At 71.6% G+C, this 27,898-nt stretch overlaps 1 protein-coding gene across 1 annotated transcript; it reads left to right on the forward strand.

Moving 5' to 3' along the window:
- The first annotated feature begins 803 nt into the window (after positions 1 to 803).
- Positions 804 to 27,898, forward strand: BAHCC1 (BAH domain and coiled-coil containing 1). Its single transcript, XM_080561026.1, has 27 exons — positions 804 to 998; positions 2,290 to 2,593; positions 10,702 to 10,881; positions 11,752 to 11,874; positions 12,351 to 14,066; positions 14,156 to 14,261; positions 14,385 to 14,593; positions 14,717 to 14,875; positions 15,364 to 15,554; positions 16,024 to 16,381; positions 16,476 to 17,189; positions 18,682 to 18,866; positions 18,951 to 19,087; positions 19,248 to 19,349; positions 19,995 to 20,112; positions 20,188 to 20,437; positions 20,673 to 20,837; positions 20,956 to 21,281; positions 21,530 to 21,637; positions 21,722 to 21,972; positions 22,055 to 22,130; positions 22,729 to 22,837; positions 22,924 to 23,046; positions 23,134 to 23,307; positions 23,905 to 25,043; positions 25,708 to 25,944; positions 26,737 to 27,898. The coding sequence occupies exons 2-27, from the start codon at positions 2,419 to 2,421 to the stop codon at positions 26,941 to 26,943; spliced, it is 7,638 nt and encodes a 2,545-aa protein (XP_080417152.1). The 5' UTR covers positions 804 to 998; positions 2,290 to 2,418; the 3' UTR covers positions 26,944 to 27,898.

A 27,898-nucleotide genomic window follows, 5' to 3' on the forward strand; every position in this document is an offset into this window, starting at 1 on the left:
CCCTTGGAGTGCCGGGGCCGGGGAGCAGAAAGGGAGAGGGGACGGGAGGGGGGTGGGCACGGGTGGGGGCGGGGTCTGGGCCGGGGGGGGGGGTCGTGAAGGTGAGGGGGGGTCCCCGCGCGGCCTTGGGGTGGGCTGGGGAGCCCCTGGGGGCGGGGGGAGCAATGCGGGGGGGGGGCTGGGGGGTGTTGGAGGGGGTTGGGGGGGGTTGAGAGGGGCTCCCCGACCCCCCCCCCCCCGGGGGCGCCGTGCACAGCGCGGGGGATGGCAGGAAGGGGGGGGTGCGGGGGGGCTGGGGGGGGCCGCGTTTCGCAGCGCCGCGGGTGGGGGCGCTGCAGCGGGGGGGGGGGGGGGTCGCACCGCACCTCTGCTGCAACGCAGCCCCCCGCCGCGCCGCACGGCGCACGCGCGGGAGCGCACGGAGCGGGGAGGGGAGGGGAGGGCGAGGAGGCGGGCAAGCGCGCGCGCGCGCGCCGGCCGGGAGGCCGAGCGCGCCGGCGCGCCCCCTGGCGCGCGCGCGCGCGCGCGCGCGCCCCGGCGCGCGGCCCCCCATTCATCCGCCGGGGCTTGAATTCGGCGCCGCCGGGCCGCGTCGCAACCCCCGCCGCGCCCTGATTGGCAGGCGGCTGGCGCCCCGCCAGCCTATTGGGAGGCGGCGCTGCCGGCGCGGCGGGGGCGGGGGCGGAGAGGAAGGGGGGGGGGGGGAGGGAAGGGAGGAGGGAGGGGGGAGGCCGGCGGGGCGCGAGCGCCGCGCGGCGGCCAATCAGGGGGCGCGCGCGCGGCACGCGCTTATTAGCATGCGGGGCGCGTCGCGCGGCGGAGTGCGCGGCGGGCGGGGAGGCGCGGCGGGGCCCCCGCTCCCTTTCTGCAGGCGCAGCCGGTGCATGGGCAGTGCGCGGGGACCGGCGGAGCTCCGCCGCCGCCGCCGCCGTGCGCACCCCGCCGGGGCCGCCCCGCGCCGCTCTCGCCGTGCCCTCGGCGCGCGGAACGCCCCTCCGGTAAGTGCCGTGCAGTTGGGTCGCGGAGCGGTTTTTTGTTTGCGCTGCCGGGGGGTGGTGGTTGGGGGGGGGGGGGGAGCGGGTTTGATCTGATCTGATTTTTTTTTTAATTATTATTTTTTTGCGCTTCTCGGGGTTTATTTTTTATTTTTTCGCGTTCAAAAAAATGCGATTTTTTTCGTGTTTGTTTTTTTTAATTTTATAATTTTTCTGTTTTTTTTTTTTTTTTAATTTTAACAAAAAAAAACACACACACACGCGCAAAATAAAAAAAAAAAATACAAACAAACAAACCTCTGCCGCCCGGGGGCTGCGCGCTCGCTCCTCTCTCCGGCGCTCCGGCCGGGGGCCGCCCGCGGACAATGCCGCCCGGAGCCCCGCAGCGCTCCCGCAGCACGGCGCCGGCCCGGCTCGGTGGCACCGGGAGGGGCCGCGGGCCCCCGGCCGCGCTCCTCGCTCCGCTCCCCTTTGTTCGCCGCGGCCCGGCCCCGGCCCCGGCCCCGGAGAAGGCGGCGGCGGCGGCGGGCACCCCGCGCCGGATCGGGCCCGCCGGTCCCGGCGCTGCCGAGAACAATGCCCCGGCGGGCCCGGCGCACCGGGCGGCCTCCGCCGCCGCTTTGTGCGGCCTCTCCGGCGGCCGGGAGAACGGGGCCCGGGCGGCGGCGGCGGCGGCTGCCGGGGGAAGGAAGGAGGCGGCGGGGGGAGGACGGGAAACGGAGCCCCGGCGGCGGGGAAGGAGGCGGAGGGCGGCCGGGGCCCGAGCACCGGGGGCCGTGCCCGGGACGCGGAGGGCGGCCGGGCCGTGCAGCGGGGGGAGCCGGGGCCGCGCGCCGGGACAGCGGCGGTGCCGGCGGCCGCGCGCCGGGAGCCGCGGGGAGAACGGGGCCGGGCACCGGGGGTCGCGGCGGGGAAGCGAGCGGCCGGGCACCGGGAGCGGCAGGAAAACGGGAGGAAGGAGCGGGTTGGCGGCCGGGCACCGGCGCGGAGCGGGGCCGGGGAACCGCGGCGGCCGCGCACCGGGAGCGGCGGCGGCGGCGGAACCGCGGCGCCGAGCGGGGAAACGGGAGCGGAACGGAGGGGAGCGAGCACCGGGAGGAGCGGGCGCCGCGGAACCGGGGGCACGGTGCGTGGGGAAACCGGGGGGCCGTGCACCGGGGGTGATGCGAAAAAAAAAAAAATAAAAATAAAATAATAAAAGGGGGACCCGGTGCCGGGGGACCGGGGGGGTTACCGGGGGTGCCGCGGGGCCTGGCCGCGCTCTCACGCTCTGCTTTTCTCTCCCGTGCTCCAGGAGCGGACGATGAGCCGGCAGCCCCGGCCCCGAGCGCGGCACGCCGCCCGGCCCGGCCCGCCGCGGCGCTGAGGATCGCCGAGCAGCCGCCGGGACCCCCCCGGGCGGGCTCCTGCCCCCGGCCCCGGCATGGACGGCCGCGACTTCGCGCCCCCGCCGCGGCTGCTGGCGGAGCGGGGCGGCCTCGGGCACCGGCACGGCGCGGGGCGCGTCTCGGGCTCGGCGCACGGCACCGTGCAGCCCCCCGGCCACTTCCAGCCCGCCAAGTTCTTCCCCGCGCCCATCTCCATGGCCACGCACTCAGGTCAGCGGCACCGGGCTGGGGGGCTGAGGGGGGGGGGGCGGGGGGGGCCGGGGGGGTGCATCCTGCTTGGGGGGGTGGGCTCCGGGTGGAGGCATTGGGGTCGCTCGCACGGCGGCGTCTCCCGGGGACCCCCCGCCCCGTGCCAGCGCTGCTCCCCCGCCGGGCCGAGGCAGCGCGCTCGGGGCGAACAACGGCGCCGTTATGCGCAGCGAAAAAAAAAAAATAAAAAAATAAAAATAAAATAAAACCCGGTCCTGCACCCGCGTCTCGGGGGGGAGGACGGCTTTGCAGCTCCCACCTTCCCGTTACCGGCTGCAGCCGGTGCCCGGGACCGGAGCCGGGCTCGGCGCATCCCCGCTGCGGCCCCGCCGGCTGCCGCGGCTTTGTGTGCGGTGCTGAGCGCTCGGCCGCGGCCGTGCGGGGCTGCAGGGGGGGCTGCAAAGCAGGAGGGGTCCCAGCGGGGTGCGTGGAGCGGGGCCGGGTTCGGGGGCACGGAGCTGGGGCCGGATCCGGCGCTCAGCCGGTGCCGCCCGGGGCCTCCCGCTCCCCGCCGGCGTTTTTCTCTCCGTCGCACGGCGGCAGCGCCTTGATGAGCTGTGAATACTAATAAAATTATATCTGCTTTAATGGGATTACAATTAGTGCATGGATTAGGGCGGGGGGCACGGCCGGGCCGCGACGGGTGCGAGGGCGGGGGGGGGCGGCTCGGGTTCCTGCGAGGAGATGGAAAACGGGGGGCACGGGGGTGCCGGGAGGCGGTGCAGGATTGGGCCCGAGGCCGGGGCGGTTTCGCTTTGTGCCGGCAGCCCCCGGGGGGGCAGCCCCGGGCTGGGTCCCCCCCGGCTGCCGTTAACCGGGAGGGGCTCCCCGGCGGGGACGGGGCCGCACGGGTTCCCGCAGCTCGGCGGCCCCTCGCGCCCGCCGCCGGGGTCTGGGCGACACATGGGAGCCCGAAAGCAAAGGAGGCTGTTAAAATAACATGGATCGGGCTAAAAATACCCCTGCAGAAACTCGCCTTTTCTTTTTTTTTTTTTTTTTTAAAAAAAAAAAAAAGGAGAAGCCAAACCCAACAACAGAAAGAGCTAAAAATATTCCGGGCTTTGGCAGGGCCGCCGCAGCCGGAGACGTTCCCGGCGACCGCGCTCGGAGGCTCCCGCGCCTACGGGAACGGCGCTCGGGCAAACCCGACCGGGGCCGGGACCCGGCGGCCGCGCCACGGGGCCGGGAGCCGTGCGGCGGTAATTACCGCCGATGATTGATAATTTTGATAATTACCCCGCCCAGCACCGGGAGCCAGCCCGCGGTTCGCCGGGCGGCGGCGGCGGGGCCGTGCGGCACGCGGCCGCCCCGGGGCACGGCGCCGGCTCGGGGGGGTGGGGGGGGCCCCCCGGTCCCGCTCCCCAAATGGCTCCCGGCCGGACTACACCTCCCAGGAGCCTTTGCTGAGCGCTCGGGGCTTGGAAGTAGCCCTGAGAAAAGGGAGATAAAAAATGTTTAGCTTTATTTTATTAAAGCCATAATTCAGGGCTGCGCAGTTATTACAAACAAATGCTTCGGGTTGCATCTGTTTTTGGCACCGGGACCATGCAAATGACGGCGCGAGACGGCGCTGGGGGCCCGAGCGCGGAGGAGCCGCGGCCCTGCCCGGCGCCGGGGGGCTCGGGGGGGCCCTGCCCCGCTGCCGGGGGGGGTGGGGGGGTCGGGGGGACGGGTCCCCCCCCTGCCCGGTGCCGCGCTCCAGGGGTGCCGCAGGGCAGGGAGCGGGGTTCCCGGCGTGCCTGCGGTGCCCCCCGTGCCGCAGCGGGGGGGGGGGGGTTTGCCGAGCCTGGGGGGCGACCGGAGGGTGGGAAACTCGGCCAAACAGGTTCTGCCGACTGCTGGCTTCACCCAGGGCCTCCATTTCTGCCCTTCTGACGTTTTTATGGAGTAAAATATAGCTGAGAGCGCGCCGGGCTGTTTGTCACCGCGCCGAGCCCTCGGCGCGCTGCGATGGCTCGCGGCACCGGGGGGGGGCTTGCACCGGCACGGCGCTGTGCCGGGAGCCCCGGGGTGCTGCCGGGGCTGCTCCTGCTCTGCGGCACGGTGCCGGTGTACGGCCCGGCCGTGGCACGGTGCCGGTGTGCTGCCCGGTGCCGGTGCGCGGTGCCGCGGTGCGGCCCGGAGGCTGCTCCCCGCTGGCGGCCGCTCTCGGTGCGCAGCCGGGCTGGGCTCCCCGCAGCTGTCCTCCCCTGGTGGATTAAATTCCAGGCCGAGCGCTGCATTTTTTCACCCCGGCGTTGCTGGGGCAGGGACGGGCCATAAAACAGGTGGGGCCTCGGGGGGCTCCCGCTCGGCCTCGTGGCCTCCATCCCCGGGCTGGGGGGGGGGGGAACGCGGCGCTCCCCATCCAGCCCCGGCGCTGGCGCCGCTGCACCTCGGCCGCCGGCTCGCTGCTCGCGCAGGATTTAATCCGGGCGAGGGGCTGGGAGGCGGCGGCGGCGGCACGGCCGCGGTGCTCGGGCTCCTCCGCGGCTCGCCGGCCTCCCTGCAACGCGCTCCGAGTTTTTATTAAAAAAAAAAAAGGGGGGGGGAAAAAAAAGTAGGTGTCAAAGTTAAAACAGATTTTGAGATTAACTTGTCTACTCCTTATTAGTGACACTTCTGCTGCAGATTACTGGGGGAGGGGGGAGGCGGGAGGTAAACGCACATGTGTCAGGGAGAAAAAAAGCAGAATACTGAGAAACCCAAATCTTGTGGAATTACAGCTGAGTGGTTTCATCTGTTCATTAGTTATTATTTGGAGCCGCGCAGAGCCGCGGCTGTGCGCGTGTGCCGGGGGAGGCAGAGAGCCGCAGCACCGCCGCTCGATGCCGCGATCGCCCCAAAGCGGGGGGCGGGCGCCCGGCCCCTTCCCTCCTTTGTCCTCCTGAGCTCGGGGCTGCGACCCCCGGCCGTGGGTTGGGGGTCCCGGCGGGGCTGGGGGTGGGCGGCCCCCGGGAGGGACACGTGGGCAGCGATGCCTCCGGGCTCCACGGAGCTGCGGGGGCAAAGCACTGGTGTGCGTGGGGGTCTCGGGGCTGACCCCACCACGAGGGGCCGAAGGGGGGACGGTGGTAAATGGGTTCGTGTGGGCGCCCCCCCGGTTCCCCCTTTGCTTCCCCGGCTCCTCGGCCCCGTCCCTGGCCCCGGAGCTGCCCCCGCGCAGCCGCTTCATCTCCCCGCGCAGGGCCGGGCGCTGATGGCAGCGCTACGCGACAGCCGAGCTGGTAATTATAGCAGAAAATAAAAATAGCAGGATTTGGCTATTCAGTGACTTTGCAAAGATTCACACGGGCTTTGAACTGCGGCCCCTCCCTCCCGCCCGCGATAGCGGGTAAATAAACACTCACCCAATAATCTCATTCTTGGAGTTCTTCTTTATCCGCTCCGTAAAACGAAACAGATGGGCACAGCGCTGCGCGCGCCTCCCTGCCCAGCCCCGCCGCGCGGCCGCACCGCCAGCGCCCAACCCCAGCGGGGTCCCCGTGCTGGGCATTGGGGTGTCCTGGTGCTGGGGCGGGGGGGGAGCCTGGGGCGGGGGCACAGCACCGCAGCCCCTCGGGGTTCGCCCCCTTCCCCTCCCGCTGGGTGCACGGGGACCCCCATGTGCGCACGGGGTGAAGGCTGAAGGCGCTTTGAGGGTGCGGAGCTTTGCACGGGGGCTGGGTGGGAGACGGGGACCCCCGTGGGGCTGCGGGGTGAGGGACCGGGACCCCTGGGCCCTTCCTGGCTGCTCCACGGCCCCGTCCTGTGCAGGGCCGGCGGCTGCTCCCAAAATGGCCTCTGGGCTGTGCAAGCTGCCTGTGGCGGGGGTGCACGGCCTGCGGCGGCCGTGCAAGCAGCAGGCGCGGAGCGGCGTGCACCGGCTGCTGGCCGTGCAAGAGCCCCCCCCCCAGCAGTCGTGCAAGGGGTGCGCGCGGAGCCGCGTGCGTCGGGCGTGCAAGGGGCCCGCGCCGAGCTGCAGGCGCCGGCCGCGCGAGCGGCGTGGGTGCGCTGCCCTCGCAAGCGGCGTGCAGCAGCCGTGTGAGCCGCGTGCACCCAGCAGCGTGCACCCAGCAGCGTGTGGCACACGCGGCCCCGCTGCGGCGCGCAGCCCCTGCTCCGCTCCAGCCTCCCCTTCCCTCCGTCAAAAGCCGACAGATTGCAAGTGGCACTTAGCACGGAGAGCCGAGCTTGTGATTACCCATCGGATAACATTTTAATTGTACTTCTGGCACTCTGTCAAGCTAATTTGAACTGCATTTCAATATTACAGCATTTATTTAGTGCCATAACAATATGGATTAATCTTAAATTATAACACCGAGGAAATTATATTACACTTATTTCCTATTTGCCCAATATTTAAAGGGGCCACGTTGGGTTAAAAAGCGCGACGAGGCGTGCGGGGCCGGGGCCGGGAGGGAGCTTGGGGGGGGGGCCCGGCAGCCCCAGCGCCTCCCCCCCGAGGGGGTTCCCGGGGCCGGGGGCCGCATCCTGCACCGTGCCTGGGAGGAGCAGGGACCGGAGGTGGCACGTCCAGGGGAGCAGCTGGCGGACGCGGGGCGGGGGGCGGGGGGGAGGTTATTAACGACCGCGGATGTCGTTATTGTGCTGGGCCGAGGATGTGGTCGCGCCCAGGGCTGGGGGTCCCCGGGCAGGGCTGGGGGGGGTCCGGGGCTCTGCTGCGTCCTCGGCCCCGTGTGCCGCCGTGCGCCCCGCGTGCCGCCGGCTGCTGCCGGCCCGCGGTGCCAGGAGGGTCCCCGCCAGCTCCAGCGGCTCCGCGTGCGGCCTCGGCCCCGCTAGGAATGTTCCAGCCCCGAAATAGCCGAGGCAGTAACTCTACCCAGCGCCCCGCGCACGTCCCGGCCGCCCGCCTCCCCCCCCTGCGCGGCCGCCCCTCCCGGGACAGCCCTGGGGATGGCCGTGGTGACGTGGGGACCCGTGCCTGGCCTGGGCCGCGTGCCCGGGCCGCAGCGGGGACCGCAGCGTGGCTGGGGGGCCATCGCCCCTCTTCCCAACCCCAGCCACTCACTGGCTGCTCCGTGTCCCCGTCGCGCGTCCCCGTGGTGGGGTGGGGAGGCTGGAGCAGGGTGCTTAAAAAGGAGCCCCCCAAATCGCGGGGGGTGGCCCAGGGAGGGGGCACGGCAGGGGTTGGGAGCAGCGGGGCCGTGGGGCGCGGGAAGAGCCGGGGCCTTCCCGGAGAGGGAGGCAGGGAAGGAGGGAGGCAGGGAGGATGCTGCGTGGGAGCGGGGCCGGGGACCCCCTCCCTTTCCCGGCAGCGCTGCCTTGGTCGGGCGCCCGTGGCCCCGCGCCCCGCTCCGGGCGGGCGCCCAGAACGCGGCTCGGCCCGAGCAGATGTGGCCGGAGCGCTCCCGCGGCCCCGCTCGCCGCCGGGGGAAACTTTCCGTCTTCCCAGCACATTCCCATCTGCGCCGGGCCCGGCGCGGGGGCGAAGAGCGGCCCTGGGGGGGGGGGCTCACACCCTGCTCTGCCCCGCGGCCCCCCCCCCGGGTCCCACCGGTGCCCGTCACTGCGGTCGTCGCTGAGACCTGGCGGGCTCGGCGCTGCCGTGACCCCGGTGGGTTTGGGGCCGGGGCTGCCCTGGCAAAAAGCCCCCGAGCTCCCCCCCCCACCCCATCCCGCCCCGGGCTTCCCGGCCCCCGCGGTTTGGCAGGGGATCAGAACAAAACGCAGCTCGCTTCGCTTTTAACCCCTTCCTCCGGCCGTGCGCCTCCTTCCCAGCCCCGTTTGGGGGAGTCCCGGGGTGCTGCGAGCGCCCACACCCACCCGCACGGCCCCGCCGCCTCCCGTGCCTCAGTTTCCCTGTCCAGGCCAGCTCGGCTCGGGGGGGGGAGCAGGACACGAGCGGCTGTGGGGTGGCCGGGCCGGCCCGGTGCCCGCGTGGCCGTGCGGGAGCTCCCAGCACAGGCGCGAGCGACGACCGGCGGCAGAACCCCGAGGTCCCCAAAACACGGCTGCAGTCGATCCCCTCCGTGCTGGCTCCCAGCGGGGGGATTTTCTGCCCGGCCGGGCCGGTGCCGGAGCCGGGAGCGGTGCCCAGCGGGGCTGAGTCACGGCGCTGGCCCCCGGGTGCAAGGAGCAGGGCTGGGGAGTTCCCAGGCGGGCGCTGCCGAGGGGCTGCGGGGGGCAGGATGGGACCCACGGCACTGCGCCCTCCCCGGTGCCGTTCCTCCGTCGCCGCGTGCTCGGGGGCGAGCCGAGTTCTGCGCGGCCTCAGGACCCCCCCCAAGTCCTCGCCTGCTGGGGGGCCGCCTGCATCCCACAGCCCCTGCGGTGGGGAGAGCCGGGGCCGTGGGAAGGGGGCGCGGAGCCGAGCTGGGGCCAGAGCGTGCGAGCGGCCGGGGCGAGCGTGCGTGCGGGCGTGCGAGCAGGGTGGGAACGGCGCGGGGGCCAGCGCGCGCCTGGGGACCCGGCCGTGCCAGGGGGCGTGAGTCAGCGGCTGGGACGGGACGTGGGGGGGGGGGGGGGGAGAGGAGAGTGTGCGAGCGAGCGGCGCGGGGCCTGGCCGCTGCCACGGGGCCGTGCGCGCGTGGGTTTTCGTACGGCCCGTTGCGCAGCTTCCAGAAAAGGCTCCTTCTGGAAACCTCGGCTTCCTGCCGAGCTCACGCCGCCCGGCCCCGTTCCGGGCTCCGCGGGGCACCCCGTGCCCTGCCGGGGTCCCCCCTTGCTCCGTCCTCCCGGCCGGTGCCCGGGGGGTGATGCCGCGTCCCATCCCGCGCGTGGTGCCGGTTCCCAGGGCCGCGGGCAGGGTGCGGCCGTGCCCCCAACCCACGCGGTCCCGGCCCGGGTTCGGCCCCCGGCCGGCCAGCGCAGGAAGGAGCGAGCTGCCTGAAACCACATCCCCGACACTCATCCCAGAGGCATCCCGGCGGGATTAGCCGGGGAGCGTGGGCCGGCTTAGAGAGCAAAGCATCACTTCCTGCCCCGGCCGGGCGGCCGGCCAGCCCCGGGCTCCGCTGTGCCATGCCGAGCCGTGCCGAGCCGTGCCGTGCCGTGCCGCGGAGGGGCCAGGAGGCCGTGGTCCCCGCCAGCCCACGTCGGCAAACACATGCAGGCGGGGAGCGAGGCCAAGCGCAGAGGGGCGGCCGTGCTCCCCCCCCTGCTCCCGCCTGGCCGCTGGCTACCGGCTGCGATGTTTCCACCATGATCTCACGGCTCGGCCCGCCCGGCCCTTCGGGGTGGGGGCGTCCCCGGCGGGGAGCTCCGTGGCCCCCCCCCAGGTGCAGGGGAGGGCCGGGCGGGGGCTGCCCCCCTGCCCTTTTTGTGGTGTGCCCTCCCTTGCGCTGTTCTCCGTGCACAAACGTGCACGCACGCACATTTGTGCACACGTGTGCGCGGCACCCCCTGGCGCGCTCGCCCCCGCAGGGCGTTGCTCCGGGAAGCCGCTGCCCCGGTCACAGACGGCTGTCCCCGTGTCCCCAGCCTCCTGCCACCGCCCCTGGGCACTGGCAGGGCTCCGGCTGCTGCAGCTGGCAGCTGCCCCCGCTGGGAGCGGGATGCCCCGGCGCGCCCCGGCCGCCTGGCGTGGCACAGCGTGGCACGGCACGGCACGGGCCCTGGGGGCAGCCGGTGTCCTGCAGCCGCTCAGGGCCAGGGGCAGAGCAGCAGTGCGGGGAGGCGCACGCGTGTGCAAAGCCTCCCACGTGCTGGCACACGCGTGTCCCTGGGATGTGCACGTGGGGTCAGGGCAGGACACGGGTGCCCCCTCCCCACGCATCTCTGCTGCTCCTCGCATGCCCCAGCGTGTGTGCAGGTGGGGCTGGGGGGGGGGGGGGGGGCACAAGGGGCACGATCACGTGGGGTGTGCGTGTACTCGAGCGTGCACGTGCCAGCGGTGTGTGTGCACAAGCGGTGTGTGTGCACAAGCAGCGTGCGTGCACAAAGGATGTGTGCGCACAAGCGGTGTGTGCAAAGGGATGCGCGGGCACGCCTGGCACGCGTGCACCAGGGACGTCGTGCTGCGCGCGGCCCTCCTGCACGTGTCCGTGCACGGGCGTGCGAGCGAGCGTGCCGGTGCGGCGGGGGTGGGAGCGTGTGCGTGGTGGGGGGCCGGGGGCTCCCCCTGACTCTCTCCTCTCGCCCCGCAGCAGGGAGCGGACTGATGGGGAGCGCGCCCGCCTCGTCCTTCATGGGGAGCTTCCTGAGCAGCAGCCTGGGCTCGGGGGCCCCCAGCCACCCCTCGGGCCCCGCCGCGTCCCCCCCGGAGCCGGCTTTCCGCGGGCCTCACTCCGGCACCTCCCAGATCTGGTTCTCGCACTCCCACGAAGGTGAGTGGGCGCCGAGGAAGGGCCGGGAAGGAGCCCCCCCCGGGGTGGGCCGGGCGTCGCGGACGCCCCCACGGCATCGGGGTGGCCGGGCTGCACGGGGGGGGATGTCCGCGGCACGCAGGTGGTCGCAGCGGGCAGGCAGCACGTGGCGAGCTTCGGGGTGGCAGCGGGGTGGGCAGCGCATCCCACGGACACCCCCCCATCCCCAGCACGGGGCGGGGGGGCATCCGTGAGGACAAGGCTGCAGCCCCCCGTGCCGGCTCATGCTGCCGGGTGCGGGGTGTCCCCGGGATGCCCTGTTAACCAGACACCGCTTCCCCATCGCACCGGGCTGCGGCGGGGGGGGGCAGCCCCGGCAGTGCCCCCCCCGCGGCACGCCGCCGCCGTCCCCGTCCCCACCTGAGCGGGGGCCGACAGAGTTAAGGAGCGGGGCGGTGGTGTTGGCGCGGGGCCCTGGCAGCCGGCCCAGCTGGTAGTTTGACCGGCTGCCAGTTGGCTCCCGGCGTGCCGGGGCCTGCGCGCCGCGCCGGGGGGCGGGGGGGGGGGGAATACGGGGTGGGGGGGGACAGGGGGGACACGGGGACAGGCGGGGGGGAGCGGGCAGCAGCGCACGCGGCTCCGGCAGCGCAGCGCTCGCTGCTGACGGACGGCTCGCACGGGTGGGGAGCCCTGCGAGCGCTGTGCCGAGCCCCCCCTCGCCGTTCATGGGGGTGCACCGGGGGGGGCTCACGGCCCCGGCGTGGCGAGAGGAGGGCAGATATCGCGTGGCCAGGAGGCGCGTGGCGCACGCGACGCGTGTGCGTGGTGCAATGGAGCGAGCGAGCCACCCGGCTCCAGCCCCCTGACCGCCGTGCGTCCCCCCCCCCCCAGCCCCGGGGTACCCCCGCTTCTCCGGGAGCCTGGCGTCCACCTTCCTGCCCATGAGCCACCTGGATCATCACGGGAACAGCAACGTCCTCTACAGCCAGCACCGCTTCTACGAGAGCCAGAAAGGCAGGTACCAGGGCCGGCACCGCGCCGGGTGCCCACGGTGGGGGGGGCGGGACACGTCCCCAGCGCGCGTGGGGGGCAGAGAGGAGGCTGCCGGGCACGGCGGCGCTGCCAGGGGGCTCGGTGCCCGTCCCCGGCGCCCGTCCCCTGCGGTGGGTCCCCGCCACGAGGGGCTGGCGATGGAGCAGGTGCCGGGTCCCCGGGGATGGCGCGGGGTCGCGGGCACCCGGCCCAGCCGCCGCCGCTGTCGCTTTTCACAATATTGTGGCGGGCGCTTAATAGGGAACATTGTTTGGGTGGGAAATGGAGCTAATTAGGCCGTGCCTTCCCCCGCGCTCCTCCCCTCATTAGCAGGGAGCTGGCGCTTGGCACGGACGCGGCCCCGGGCGCCTCGAACGCGCCTTTGTTCGGTGCGGGGCTGGGGGGGGGGTGCTGGGTTTGCTGGGGGGGGGGTCTGACCCGCTCGCCCTCCCCTCCAGATAACTTCTACCTGCGCAACCTGCCCGCCCAGCCCGCCCTGCTCTCCGCCGGCCACGGCTTCCCCGGCATCGCCCGCGCCGCCCCCGGGCCCCCCGCCGGCTCCTGCAGCCGGGAGCGCGATGCCGGGCCCCTGCCCAAGACCCCCAAGGACTACGACCGCTTCCTGGCGGCCAAGGAGAAGGCGAGCAAGGCGGACGGCAAGGAGCGGCCGCCGGAGGACGACGCCAAGGAGAGGCACCGGGCGGTGCTGCCGGTGCCGCCCGAGGGGCACTGCAAGGAGGGGCTCCCCCCCCGGGCGGCGGGCGACGGCCGCCCCAAGCACCTCGCCTCCTGCCTGCTGGGCGCCAAGGGGCTGGAGGGCGAAGGCGGCCGCGCCGCGCTGCCCAGCTGTGCCGGCAGCGCCCTGCCCCGCGCCGGCCGCTGCGCCAAGGAGCCGTGCCGCGGCGAGAGGGAGCCGGGAGCCCCCGAGGCTCCGCCACCCTACGGCGAGTGCCTGGAGCGGCGGCAGATGCTGCACCACGCCGTCTCCTACGCCGTGCCCACCGGGCCGGCCCCGCTCGGTGCCGCCGCCGCCGCCGGCTCCTTCCCCTGCCTGCAGCTGCACGCCGGCCCCGACGTGCTGTGCCCGCTGCCGGACAAAGCCGGGAGGGAGCTGAAGCTGAGCGGGGCCACGTTCGTGCCTTCGGTGGGACACCTGGCGGACAAGAGCCGCTCCTTCCAGGTGGCGGCCGAGAGCTGCGGGCTGGAGCGCGCCGAGGGCAAGGAGCGGCACGGCGAGGTGGGCGCCGAGCCCCCGGCCGCCTACGGCACCTCCTTCCACCACCACGCCAAGGCGGAGGGCAAGGCGGAGCGGCGGCTCGAGTGGGGCGGCCCCGGCGCCCGGCTGAAGGGGCTGGAGTACCTGGGGGGCGGCGGGGCGGCCGAGGGGCCCCCCTTCGCCGGCCTCGGCCCCCCGCCCAAGGGCGGCCTGGAGAAGGGCTATTTCGAGGTGCCGCCGGCCCCGGACTGCTCCCGCGCCCCGCACGCCGACCCGCTGGGCGCCAAGGTGGGCCCGTCCTGCTGCACTTTAGAGAAGGGCCCCAAGGAGCCCCCCGGGCAGACCCCGCAGAAGGTGGCGCGGATCCGGCACCAGCAGCACGGCGGCCCCGAGGCGGAGCCGGCCGGCGGCGGCCCCGAGGGCAAGCGGAAGGCCCTGGAGCTGAACTCCCTGGGCTACAACGGGCCCCCCCTGCCCCCCTGGGGCGTGCAGGGCCAGGCCCCCCCCATGGCCATGGCGGAGGAGAGGAAGGGCTCCTACCTGGACCCCTTCAGCACGAGTCTGCAGCAGGCTGCGTTGATGACTCAGGGCTCGGTGCTGAGCCAGGACATGCCGACCCCCCCGGACGAGGTCTCGGCCATGAAGAACCTTCTCAAGTACAGCAACCAAGCACTTATCGTGGGCCAGAAGGCTCCCTTCGTGGGGCTGGGCGGCATCAAGGGCAGCTGCGCCCACCAGGACGCCAAATTCCCCCCGGGCAAGGGGCAGCCGGAGCTGGAGCGGCCGGATTGCGCCCGCAGCCGGGAGCACGAGCTGGGCCACGGCGAGGGCGAGGTGCGGCAGCCCCCCGTGGGCATCGCCGTGGCCGTGGCGCGGCAGAAGGACACGCTCAGCCGCCCCGAGCCCTCCTACGGCAGCGGCTCCGGTCGGCAGGGCCGGGCGGCCGCCGGCATCAAAGGTAGGGGCCGGGGGGGCTGCGGGGGGCGGCGGGGGGCCCGGGGTGCCGGCGGCGCCGCGCTCACCGCGCCGTCCTCTCGCCCCGCGCAGCCGGCACGGCGCGGCCCATGCACGTCATCGACCTGGAGGCAGAGGAGGAGCGGGGCCGGCTCTGCGAGGAGCGCCTGGGGCTGCCGGGGCGAGAGCTCCTTCTCCAGTAAGTGCCGTGGTGGTGGTGGGGGGGCGGGGGGGACACACACACACACACGCGTGGGGGCCCCGTCCCCGTGCCGCCGCCTTGGGCAGGTGGCGGTGCCCCACGGCGCCCCTCTCTCCGCAGGGACAACAAGGAGCTGGTGGAGTTCGCGCGGATGCACCCCTCGGGGGGGTGCCCCGGGGACCTCACCCCCCACCTGATGATCGCGGGGGGCTCCTCGCTGCCGGCGGGCCAGCTCGGGGGGGACCCGGCCGCCCACGCGCACCCGGCGCACACGCACTGGCTGCCCCGCACCCGCAGCCCCTCCATCTGGATGGGGGGACACTCCTACGGTCGGTGCCGGCGGCGGGGGGGGGGGGGGCTGCGGGTGCAGGGGGGGGCAGCCCCCCCTCCCCTCCCCGCCCCGGCGCTGACGGACCCCCCCCTTTTTGCCCTCCCCCCCCCCCCCCCCACAGGCATCGGCCACCCCGCGCTGCACCAGAACCTGCCGCCCGCCTTCCCCGCCTCCATGCCCAGCACCATGCAGCCCGTCTTCCCCCTCTCCCAGGAGCCCCCCGCCCAGCTCGTCATCCTGCCCACCGAGCCCCCCGCCCACGGCACCCCCCACACGCTGGGTAAGACTGGGGGGGGGGCACCCACGGCTTGTTATGCTGCTGGGGTGGGAAACGGGGGTCCCTACAGGTGGTGCTGAGGGGGTGGAGGGGGAAATGGGGTCCTGGGGGTGCTGGGGCACAGGGATGGGAGATGGGGGGGTCCCTACAGGTGATGCTGAGGGCGTGGAGGGGGAAATGGGGTCCTGGGGGTGCTGCTGGAGCGCAGGGATGGGAGATGGGGGGCTTCCTACAGATGATGCTGACGGGGTGCGGGGGGGAGATGGGGTCCTGGGGTTGCTGGGGCACAGGGATGGGAGATGGGGGGGTCCCTACAGGTGATGCTGAGGGTGCAGGGGTGGGAGATGGGGGGGTCCCTTTGGGTGCTGCCGGGCTGCAGGGGTGGGAAACGGGATCCTGGGGGTGCAGGGCTGGGGACCACTGCTTGGATCTGCGGGGTGACCCCACCACGGGTCCCCCGCTGACCCCCCCCCCCCCCCCGCTGCCGACAGCCGACGTGATGGACCAGGCGTCGCTGTGGCCCCCGATGTACCCGGGCCGGGGTCCCGGCGCCCACCTGCAGCACACGGGGCAGCTGCCCGTGTACTCGCGCTCGCAGTTCCTGCGGCAGCAGGAGCTCTACGCCCTGCAGCAGCAGCGGGCGGCACAGGCCCTCGAGATCCAGCGGCAGGCGCACGTCCAGGTGCCCGCGGGGCTGGGGGTGGGAGGGGGGGGGGCAGGACGTGGGGCTGCGATGCGGGGTGGGAAGGGGGGGGCGTGGGGCTGGGCTGGGGCTGTGGTGCGAGATGGTGCTGGGTGGGATGCGGGGCAGTGGGATATGGGGCTGGGTGCGGGGCTGGATGCGGGGCTGGGGGCTGGGGGGCAGTGGGGTGGGGGGAAGTGGGATGCGGGGCTGGATTTGGGGCTGGATGGGGGGCAGCGGGATGCGGGGCAGGGGGATGGGGGGCAGTGGGATGTGGGGCTGGATGCGGGGCTGGGGGATGTGGGGCAGTGGGATGTGGGGCTGGATGCGGGGCTGGATGCGGGGCTGGGGGATGGGGGGCAGGGGGATGGGGGGCAGTGGGATGCGGGGCTGGATTTGGGGCTGGATGCGGGGCAGGGGCCGTGCTGTGGTGCTGACGTGTGCCGACCCCGGTGTCCCCCCCCCGCAGCGCAAGCCGGAGGAGCAGCCCCTGGAGCTGGAGGACGTGTGTCCCGAGAAGCCCCTCAAGCCCTCCCACAAAGCAGTTGCCTTAAACCCCCCGGCCAAGGGCATGTCCTCGGCGGCCCCCGGGCCCCCCAAGCTGTCCCCTTGCTGCCACTCCCCGGCCCTGCGGCACCCGGCCAAGTGCCCCGTGGCGCTCCCCGCGGCCCCCTGCACTTTACCCGTCTGCCCCGCCGCCAGCTCCGCCGTCGCCCCCCGCTCCCCGGCCGACAGCCCCGTCCCCGTCCAGAGCAAGGGCAGCGACGGCGAGGACAAGCGCGGGGAGGGGCAGCCGCCCCGCGACTACCCCAAGTCCCTGGAGCCAGGTAGGGTCGCGGCGGCGAGGAGGAGGAGGAGGAGGAGGAGGGTGGCTGTGGGCTGCCGGGGTCTCCCCGCTGAGCATCACCCCCTTCCCCGCAGACCTGCCCCCGGGCTACAGCTACCCCGCGGCCAGCATGGGCTTCTCGGAGGCGCACTCGGCCGAGCCGGCCGACCCCGACACGATGCACGCGGGCTCCCCGCCGGCCGAGCCCGAGCAGTCGCGGACCTTCAGCCCCGCCGAGGATGTGCTGAGGGAGCCCGGCCCCGTGCGGGAGCCGCCGGCCGGGGGGGCTGCAGCCGAGGGTCCCGGCGCGTTGCTGCACCGCCACCACCTCCTCCTCGCCCCGGGGCCGGCCCCGGCCGCGGTGGCCACCGAGGAGCCCTTCGGGGTGCGCCACGAGGCGGCTCCGGCAGTGCTGGAGCAGAGCTCGGTGGAGCAGCAGCGCCCGGTGCCCGCGGTGGGGTCCTCACCGCTGGTCCCCCCCGGCGGCGAGGAGGAGGAGGAGGAGGAAGAAGAGGAGGAGGAGGAGGGCGACAGCGAAGGCTCAGGGCCAGAGGGCAGCTGCGACGAGGAGGAGGGCGATGGCCCCAGCCACGCGCCCAGCGGGCGGCAGGGCTGCCCGGGCGGGCTGGAGGCGCTCATCGCCGCCGGCATCGACCTGGGGGAGCTGCCGGCGCTGGGGTCCCCCGAGGAGCCCCCCCCGGCCCCCCCCTCGCCCGCCCCCTGCGCCGCGGGGCTGCCCGGCATCGCGCTGCTCAGCGAGCTGGCCGACCTGGAGCTCCGCCGGCGCCGCTGCGACCTGGCCCTGGAAGGTGAGCGGCCCCCGCGCCCCCCCGCCCCGCGGTGCCTCCCGTCCCCTGCCCGTGCGCCCCGGTGCTCCCTGCCCCGTTGTCACACCCCTCGGTGCCCTCGGGGGCGTGCAGCGCGTGCAACGCAGAGGTCGTGCATTGTGCGTGCAGCAGAGGGGCTGCACCATGCGCGCAGGGGCTGGGCCGGGCAGAGCACGTGTTGTGCAGCAGAGGGGGGGGGCTGTGTGCACGCTTGCAGCGCGCCTTTGCAGTGCAGGGCTGCGTGCATGCCGGCAGCGCAGGGCTCTGTGCGTGTTCACAGCATGGGCCTGCGTGCATGTTTGCACCGCGAGGGGCCGTGCGCATTTCTAGTGGGTATTTACAGTGCGGGGTCGCGTGCCTGCTTCCGCTGCAGCGCTGCGTGCGCGTTTGCACCACGTCTTTGCAGCGCAGGGCTGGGTGCACACATGCGCTGCACACTTGCAGTGCAGGACTGTGCGCGTTTGCGCCGGATATTTGCGATGCAGAGCTGCGTGCATGGTTGTGACATGTGCAACGCAGGGCTGCGTTCGTGTGCGTGACATACGTGCAATGCAGAACTGCATGCGTGGGTGTGATGTACAACTGCAACGCAGGGCTGTGCATGTTGGTGATGTACAGGTGCATTGCAGGGCTGTGCATGGTTGCGCCGTACAGGTGCAACGCAGAGCTGAGCATGTTGCTGATGTACAGGTGCAATGCCGGGCTGTGCACGTTTGCACCCTCTATTTGCAGCGCAGGGCTCGCACGCACGCGTGCGCTGTATGTCTGCAGCGCGGGGCTGTGCGCGTTTGCAGCGCGGTGCCCGGCTGCAGGGCCCTGCTCGCAGCCCGGGGCCGTCTCCGGGGCTCTGCTCCAGCGCTGGCTCCAGGCAGGCGCCGGGATTCCCTCCCGGCTCGGCTTCCCCAGGGAATCCCGGGGGCCCCGGCAGGGAAGGCCCTGGCGCCTCCCCAGCGCTGCCGCGGGCGGGCGCAGGGCCCCGCGTGCTCGCTGCCGCCGCCGGCCGAGCCCCGCTGCGTGCGGCGGTGCCGTGCGGGGGCCGTGGGGCCCCGTTCCCCGGGGGGGGGGGGGGGGGGGGGGGGCCGCTCCCCCCGCCGCAGCCCCCGCGGATGGGGCGGCCGGATGGGGCGCGTCACCGCGTCCCTCCCCGCCCCGGCCTTGGCTCTGCGCCCCGATGAGTTCATCGCTGGCCGCCGCGGCCCCGTGGCACCCTGGGGACACCGGGCGTGCCGTGCACGCAGCACCCTGCGTGCCGTCCCTGCGCCCCACGGGCACCCTGTGCATGCTGCCCCATCTCATGCAGCACCCCATGCGCGACCCCACTGACCCCTTTTTGCCCCGCGTGGCCCCGGGGTGCCCAGCCCCACCCAGGGGTGCTGCTCACAAGTGCACGTGCAGGGCTATGGCACGGAAGTGCCGGGGCTCAGGGGTGGCACGGGGGTCCTGGCGCGTCCCCGCTGACCTGCGGTCTCGGCAGGGGAGGACGAGGACCTGCTGGCCTTCAACCTGCAGAACCTGGCCACGGTGGCGGCCGCCTGGTCGCTGGTGGAGGCGGCCAGCCGGGAGGGCAGCCCGCCGGCGCTCAGCCCCCTGCCCACCTCGCCACCGCCCCGCACCCGCGTGCCCCGCCGCAAGTACACCTGGACGCCCAAAACCAAGGCCGTGAGTAGTCCCCCTCGCCCCGTGCCGCCGTGGCCAGCGGGGTCGAGCCGTGCCCGGTGCGAGCGGCCCGTCCCCGTCCCCCAGGTGTGCCCCCTGAAGGCGGCCATCGAGCAGCTCAACACGCAGGAGGTGGAGGTGCGGATGCGGCTGGCCGAGCTGCAGCGGCGCTACAAGGAAAAGCAGCGCGAGCTGGTGAAGCTGCAGAGGCGGCACGACCACGAGTACGTCCCCGTCCTCCTGGGGGGCAGGCAGACGGGGTGGGGGGGTGCGGGTCGGGTTGGTGGTGGCGGTAAGGCGGGAAGGGGTGTCAGCGGTGCGCTGAGTTTGGGGCCGTGCTCAGCCCTCGGTCTCAGGCTGCCCCCGGTCTTGCCGCGGCTGCAGGCGCGACGAGAGCTCGCGGAGCCCGGCGCGGCGCGGGCCGGGGCGGCCGAGGAAGCGCAAGCACTCCAGCACGCTGGGCAGGGCCGAGAGCCGCAAGGTCAAGTGAGTGACCGGGGGGCGCGCGCCCGCCCGTCCCCGTGCCGGAGGCGGGGGGGGGGGTTTAGGGGTGGCGGGGCCGTCCCGGCCTCTCCCCGGCGCTGCGGCGGCGGCTGCGGGGGCTCCGTCCCGGGGCCGCCCCCCCTGCCCGGCCGCGGGTGCAGCGTTGCATAAAAGCCTCTTTATCCGCGCTGTATAAAGTCATTGGTCACGCTGCAGTGGTGTTCATTGCTGCTGGCGCTTTATTATTATCCATTAGCCGCCCGGCGCAGTCGTTTTCACACTCACGGGCCCTGTATAATTGTCCTTCTCTGCTACAAATTGCCTCTCCCGACAGGCCCATTTGCATAAATCCTCCGAGCTAGTCCAAACACGATTGGAGTGTGTGTGCGCGCGCGGCATCAGGCCCGATGATTTGGTAATAATAGTTAAATCTGCACTAAATGGTTCCTTCAATTAAGACAGAGAGAGGAAAAAAAAAAAAAAATTTAATCTCTAGGTTTTATGTCACAAAACATTAGCGAGCGAGTGAAGGTTACAGGGAAAAAATAAAAAAATAAAAGAGAGGGGAGCCGAGGGGGGGCGTGGGGGGGGGCGGCCGGCGGCGGGCGGGAGCAGCCCCGCGCCGTGCCCACGCCGCGCTCCCCGCAGGGCGGTGAAGAGCAGCCTGTCCCTGCTGTGCGCCGGGCTGCGCGCCGAGCCCCAGCCCAAGAAGAAGCGGAGCAAGCTGGCCCAGGAGGCGTACGGAGGCATCAAGGGCCCCCCCCCGGTGAGTGCTGCCCCCCCGGGTGGCTGGGCGCTGGTGGGGGGCCGGCTCCTGGCCGAGCCTCCCCGTGCCCCCCAGGACAAGGTGCGGTGCAAGAAGAGCGGCTCGCAGAGCAAGCTGTCCTGCAAGGTGGCCCACAAGGTGTCGCAGCTGAAGCAGAAGGTGAAGAGCAAGGGGCTGCCCGCCGGCATCAGCCCCTTCCGACGGAAAGACCCCAACCCCGGGGGCCGCATCCAGAAGAAGCTGTCCCGCGCCAAGAGCTCCAAGGGCGGCGCCGCCAAGTACCAGCCGCAGGACCCCGACCCCCGCGAGCTGCCCGGCTTCAAAGGCAAGGCCGGCACGGGGCTGGGGGCTGCGGTGTGCCGGGGGGGGGGCAGGGTAGTGTGCGGGGGGGCTGCAGCGACGGGAGGATGCTGCAATGGGGGGGGGGCTGCAATGGGGGTTGCAGCGTGGGGGGCTGCAGCAATGGGGAGGTGCTGCGGGGGGGCTGCGCAAACAGCTCGGGAGCAGCTTGTGCCTGGGGGGCCCCCGGGGACACTCAGCTGTGTCCCCCCCCCCCATAGACGGGCACGACGAGGACTCGGACAGCGAGGACGGTGACGACGAGCCGGGCTTGGCCCTGCTGCCCTCGGTGCCCGTGGCCGTGCTGGGACCCTCGCCGTCCTCCGTGGTGAAGATGGAGGCCAACGAGAAGGCGAAGAAGAAGAAGGAAAGGCAGGGGCTGCTCGGTAAGGGGCTCCCCGTGAGGGAGGAGGGCGGGGGGGGGCTGCCCTGGCACAAACGCGGGGCCCCCTCCGCGTGCCCACGGGGCTCTGAGCCCCCGTCCCGTCCCGTCCCCCCCCCCAGGTCCCTGCCGCCTTGGCAGCCCCGAGGGCGAGGTGAAGATCAAGCGGCGGCCGGTGAAGCCGGGAGCCGGCAAGCTGGAGAAGGTGCCGGCGCGGAGGAAGGCGGGCGCCTGCGAGGACGGCGGCAAGAAGAAGCTGAAGGCGAAGCCCAAGGAGAGCCTCAGGGCGCCGGCCCCGAGCGGCCCCAGCGCCCCGGCCCCCACCAACAGCCTCTTCGGGGGCGCCGACCCCCGGCACTTCGGGACGCGGGACGACGGCGCCCGCCTGGCCAGCGAGCGGCTCAAGAAGGCGACGCGCAAGAGCAAGGTGCTGCAGTCGGCCCTGAGGGTGAGTGGGGGGGGGGGGGGGCTGGGGGGGGGCCGTGGGGTGTGGGGGTTCGGGGTGATGGAGGGGTTGGGGACGCCAAAGGGACCCTGGGGTGCAGGGGATGGGTGCGGGGCTTGCAGAGGCTGCGGGTGCTGGTGAGGTGTGGGGGTTGCTGATGGGACCAGGGGGCTTGGGGATGTTGTAGGACTGGGGGGGCCGGGGGATGAGCCCCCAGAAATGGGTCCGAGCCCCCTCTCCCCACACCGCAGCGGAAGAACGGGGCGCTCTCGCTGGCCCTCTCGCCCCGGAGCGCCAAGACCATCCTGAGCAAGGGCAAGAAGCTGGCCAAGGTGAAGAGCAAAGTGGCCACCAAGCAGGTGAGCGGCCGAGCCCCCCCCGCCCCCCGGCGAGTCCCCCCCTCCCACCGGGACCACCCCCACCCTGAGCTCCCTGTCCCGCAGTGCAAGGGCCGGGCGGTCAGCAAGCTGCTGGAGAGCTTCACGGTGGAGGACGACTTTGACTTCGACGACAACAGCAGCTTCTCGGAGGAGGAGGAGGACGGCGGGGGCTGCGCGGGCGGGCGCCGCTCCCCCCTGCCCCACACCTGCGCCATCCAGAAGGAGGACCTGCGGGACGGGCTGCACATCCTCATCCCCAAGGAGGACAGCCTGCTCTACGCCGGCAGCGTCCGCACCATCCAGCCCCCCGACATGTGAGCGGGGCCGGGGGGGCACGGGGCGGGGGGGTTGCTGGGGGGGCACGGGGCAGGTGCTGAGCCCCTCCTGTCCCTGCAGTTACAGCATCATCATCGAGGGCGAGCGGGGGAACCGGCAGCGCATCTACTCGCAGGAGCAGCTGCTGCAGGAGGCGGTGAGCGGGTGGCGGGGATGGGGTGGGATGGGATGGGATGGGGTGAGATGGGGACATGGATAGGGACGGGATGGGATGGGATGGGATTGGGACGTGGATAGGGACGGGATGGGACGGGACAGGACGGGATGGGGATGTGGACAGGGACAGGGACAGGAAGTAGAACAGAGTAGAGTAGAGTAGGGTAGAGCAGGGTAGAGAAGAGTAGGGTAGAGTAGAGAAGAGTAGAGTAGAGTAGGGTAGAGTAGAGTAGGGTAGAGTAGGGTAGGGTAGAATAGGGTAGGCTAGAGTAGAGTAGGGTAGGGTAGAGTAGGGTAGGGTAGAGTAGAGTAGAGTAGAGTAGAGTAGAGTAGAGTAGAGTAGAGTAGAGTAGAGTAGAGTAGAGTAGAGTAGAGTAATTCAGTTGGAAGGCACCTTCAAAGTTCATCTTGTCCAACTGCTCATGTTCTCAGGTGCAACGAAAAGTTAAAGGGATGGGGATGGGGACAGGAATAGGGAAAAGGATGGGGATGGGGATAGGGGCAAGGATGGGGACGTGCATGTGGACAAAGATGGGGACGAGGACAGGGACGGGGCCCAGCACGGCGCTTCTCCGCAGGTGCTGGACGTGCGGCCGCAGTCGAGGCGCAGCCTGCCGCCCGGCACCCGCGTCTGCGCCTACTGGAGCCAGAAGTCGCGGTGCCTCTACCCGGGGAACGTGGTGCGAGGTGAGGGGCGGCGGGGGGGGCGGCGGCGGCGGGGGGGCGGCGGGCTCCCGGCCCTGCCCCAGCCCCACGCCCTGCCCGTGCCGCAGGCTCCTCCAGCGACGAGGAGGAGGACGACCCCGAGGCGGTGATGGTGGAGTTCGACGACGGGGACACGGGGCACATCGCCGTGTCCAACATCCGCCTGCTGCCGCCCGACTTCAAGATCCAGTGTGAGTGGGGCGGGGATGGGGGCGGCGGGGGGGGGGGGGGCCGGGGGCGGTGGGGATGGTGCTGACCCCCCCCGGCTCTGCCCGCAGGCACGGAGCCGTCCCCGGCGCTTCTGGTCTCCAGCTCGTGCCGGCGGACGAAGCGGTCGTGCGGCGACGTGCCCCCGCCCGGCGAGCTGCCCCCCAGCCTCTGCCCGGACCGGCACGACGGCCCCGAGACCCCCAAGAACTCAGGCAAGAAGGCGGCCGGCAAGGAGAAAAGTGGTACGTTGGGGTGGGGGGGGGGTGGGGGGGCACCAGTCACCTGGCGGCAGGACGCTGCCCCGAGGGAGGTGGCACTGGCAGGGGTGGCGTGAGGGGTGGGGGGAGGCGGGGGGAGACACGGGGAAGGATGCGGGGAAGGATTTGGAGAGGGATGCGGGGAAGGATGGAAGGAAGGAAGCAGGGAAGGAAGCGGGGAAGGATGCGGGGAAGGATTTGGGGAGGGATGCGGGGAAGGATTTGGGGAGGGACGCAGGGAAGGGTGCAGGGAAGGATGCGGGGATGCAGGCACGGGGCTGGACAGCAGGATGCCAGAGCTGGTAGGATGCAGGGAGAGGGCACAGAGGAAGGGTGCAAGGATGCAGGAACAGGAGGCAGGGATGTGGGCAAGGAGAGGGGCTGCAGGGAGGGCAGGAGGCAGGGACGCGGGCAGGGAGAGGGCTGCAGGGAGGATGCAGGGACACGGGCATGGGGAGGGGATGGAGGGAAACAGAGGGAAGCCGGGATGAGGGCAGGCAGCAGGGAAGCAGCGGGGTCAGCAACGTGCTCCTGGGCTCCGCCAGTCCCCCCTGACCCCCGTCTCCCCCCCCCCCCCCCCAGGCAAAGCCGCGGAGGTGCTGTCGGGCGGGAAGGCGCCGGTGCTGAGCGACCCGTTCGTGGGGCGGCGCGGCGGGCCGCTGCTCAGCTGGTCGGCGGTGGCGCAGACGAAGCGGAAGGCGGCGAGCAAGGGGACGGCCGTGCTGCAGAACCTCTTCCAGGTCAACGGCAGCGCCAAGAAGCTGCGGGCCAAAGAGGCGCTCTTCCCCGTGCACCACCACGTCGCCGCGCCCGTCTTCGGCAACGGCTTCGGGGCCGACTCCTTCAGCCGCATCGCCAGCTCCTACGCGTCCTTCGGGGCCGGGGCTGGGCTGGTGCTGCCGGCTGCCCAGAAACTCCTGCGCTCCAAGAAGGCCGAGCGGCTGGAGGCAGAAGTGGGCAAAGGCGGCCGGAGAAAGGCAGGCAGTGAGTACCTGGTCAAGCTGGACCACGAAGGGGTGACGTCCCCCAAGAACAAGAACTGCAAGGCCCTGCTGCTGGGTGAGAAGGACTTTGGGGCCAAGCTGGAGCGGCCCCTGGCCAGCCACGGCTATGCCCACGCGGCCCTGGCGGGCAAGGATAGGAAGGGGCGGGCGCCCGTGCACCAGCTGCCCATGGGGCTGGCGCTGCGGAAGTACTCGGGCCAGGCCGAGTTCACCCTGAACTGCGACAGCGACTGCCACAGCTCCTACTCGGACATGGACGAGGACGAGGAGGCGGGCGGGCTGGGCGCCGACGTGCCCTCGCGCTTTATGACCCGCCTCTCGGTTTCCTCCTCTTCCTCGGGCTCTTCCACCTCCTCCAGCTCCGGCTCCATCTCCACGTCCAGCCTCTGCTCCTCCGACAACGAGGACTCCTCCTACAGCTCCGAGGACGAGGACTCCACGCTGCTGCTCCAGACCTGCCTCTCGCACCCGGTGCCGGCGCTGCTGGCGCAGCCGGAGGCCCTGCGCTCCAAGAGCAGCGCGCCGCAGCGCTGCTTCCTCACCAAGGCCGCCGCCGCCGGCCCCAAGGCCAAGCTCAAGCGCAAGGAGGCCCTCAGCTTCTCCAAAGCCAAAGAGTTCTCCCGGAGGCAGCGCCTGCCCTCGGTGGAAAACCGGCCAAAGATCTCCGCCTTCCTGCCCGCGCGCCAGCTCTGGCGGTGGTCCGGGAACCCCACGCAGGTACCTGCGAGGCCGGGGGGGACCTGGCACGGGGCAGGGGGCGTGGGGCAGGATCTGGGGAGTGTGGGGTGTGAGGCGGGATCCGTGGGTGCAGGGCAGGGTGCATGGAGCAGGGTGCATGGGGCAGGATCCAGGGGTGCAGGGTGCATGGAGCATGGGGTAGGATATGAGGCAGGATCCATGGGTGCAGGGCAGGGTGCATGGGTGCATGGAGCAGGGTGCGTGGGGCAGGATCCAGGGGTGCAGGGTGCCTGGAGTATGGGGTAGGACATGAGGCAGAACCCATGGGTGCAAGGCAGGGTGCATAGGTGCATGGTGCAGGATCTGTGGGTGCAGGGTGCGTGGGGAATGGGGTAGGGCATGAAGGATGGAAGCAGGGCATGGTGCATGGAGCAGGGTGCATGGAGCAGGAGCTGTGGGTGCAGGGTGCAGGGCATGAAGGATGGATGCAGGGCAGGGGGCGTGGCGCACGGTGCAGGTAGCAGGACGCACAGGTTGGGTACTTGCACCCACGTAGGGTGCAGGGTCTCACGGTGCAAGGTGCGCATGAGCCACACTCCCTTGGGTGCACGGGGCAGGGTGCCCCAGGGTGCCGTGTGCTTGGCACTGGGCATGGGGCCGGGGTCCCCGCGCCGCCCCCTGACCCCGCTCTCCCTCCCCGCAGCGGCGGGGCATGAAGGGGAAGGCGCGGAAGCTGTTCTACAAGGCCATCGTGCGGGGCAAGGAGACGCTGCGCATCGGGGACTGCGCCGTCTTCCTCTCGGCCGGGCGGCCCAACCTGCCCTACATCGGGCGCATCGAGAGCATGTGGGAGTCGTGGGGCAGCAACATGGTGGTGAAGGTGAAGTGGTTCTACCACCCCGAGGAGACCAAGCTGGGCAAGCGCCAGAGCGACGGCAAGGTGAGGGACGGGACGGGGATGGGATGGGGATGGGATGGGGTGGGGTGGGATGGGATGGGATGGGGACAGAGATGGGGATGGGGACAGGGATGGGGACGGGGATGGGGACGGGGATGGGGATGGGATGGGGATGGGGATGTGGACGAGGACAGGGATGGGGACAGAGATGGGGATGGGGACAGGGATGGGGATGGGGATGTGGACGAGGACAGGGATGGGGACAGAGATGGGGATGGAAACAGGGTTGGGGATGGGGATGGGGATGGCGTGGGGGTGGGGTGGGGATGGGGATGGAAACAAGGTTGGGGATGGGGATGGGGATGGGGATGGAGATGGGGATGGGATGGGGATGGGGACGGGGATGGGGATGGGGATGGGGACGAGGACAGGGATGGGGACAGGGATGGGGATGGAAACGGTTGGGGATGGGGATGGGATGGGATGGGGACGGGGACGGGGATGGGGATGGGGATGGGGACGAGGACATGGATGGGGACAGGGATGGGGATGGAAACGGTTGGGGATGGGGATGGGATGGGATGGGGACGGGGGCGGGGATGGGGTTGGGGATGTAGACGGGGGTGGGGATGGGGATAGGAACAGGGATGGGAACTGGAACAGGAATGAGAATGGGCTGGGTGTGGGGATGGGGATGAGGATGGGGATGGGAATGTGGTTGGGGACAGGGATGGGGATGGGGACAGGGATGGGGACGGGGCTGGAGATGGGGATGGGGATGGGGACAGGGCCATGCGTTGACGCCGTGCCGTTTCCCCCCCGCCCCCCCCGCAGAACGCGCTGTACCAGTCGTGCCACGAGGACGAGAACGACGTGCAGACCATCTCCCACAAGTGCCAGGTGGTGGGCCGGGAGCACTACGAGCAGATGACGCGCAGCAGGAAGTACCAGGACCGCCAGGACCTCTACTACCTGGCGGGCACCTACGACCCCACCACGGGCCGGCTGGTGACCGCCGACGGGGTGCCCATCCTCTGCTGACCCACGGGGACGGGGACGGGGACGGGGACGGGGACGGGGACGGGCAGCCCGCCGCGCGCCCCCTGCCCCCCCGGCCACGGGACCCCTTCCCGGCCATTATGCAAAGCCCCGGGGCCGCGGCGGTAGGCGGCCGGGGTGGGGGGCGCGCGGGGCGCGGGGGGGGGGGGGGAGGCCCCCCGTACAAGCCATACTTTCCCTAGTACCTCTGACTGTTTGCCAGCAGGTAAAGCAGAAATCAGGTGTGTTGTTCTATTTATTTTGCGTGTAAATATTGTATTTCTTCCGGGAAGTTTTACGGAAAACAGGCGATCCACCAACAGCGACGAGGACAAAATAAATAAATAAATAAATAAATAATAATATGGGCGGGGGGGGGGTCGGGGTGGGGGGGGGAGTCGGGGTTGGGGGGGGGTTTTGGGGCGCGTTTCCGTTTCATGCACTGTTTCCCCCAGCCTGGCTGGGACGAGGACAGCGGGGAGCTCTGTACAGAGGGGGCCGCGGCGGGCAGGGCGGGGGGCTCGGGGGGGGGGGGCTCGGGGGGGGGGGGTCCCAAATCTGCCCCCCCCCCCGTCCCCCCCTCCCCGTCCCGGTGCAATAGCGGGGGGGTCGGGGTGGCGGCGGACGCTGGCCCGTCCCGCCGAGCCCTGCCCGCCGCGGCCCGCTGCCCCGCGCTGTAAATGTGTACAGGCAGGGCGGGGGGGGCTTTTCCAGTGTAAACACTAAAAAAAAAAAAAAAAAAAATACACACACAAAAAAAGGAAAAAAAAAACGCGCAGACGCGGAGCAAACATTAAAAAAATGACAAAAAAAAGAAAAAATGGAAAAAAAAAGGATTAAAAACACAAAGGTTTTATGAACAGCAAACTCTATGTAAAGGCCTTTTAGTATGGAACTTTTTTTATCGACCCCTTGGCTTATGAATAAATAAATAATAAATAAATAATAAATAAATAAA

Source organism: Anser brachyrhynchus (assembly GCF_964034855.1).
Source record: "Anser brachyrhynchus genome assembly, chromosome: 18".
In the NCBI taxonomy this organism is placed as follows: domain Eukaryota; kingdom Metazoa; phylum Chordata; class Aves; order Anseriformes; family Anatidae; genus Anser; species Anser brachyrhynchus.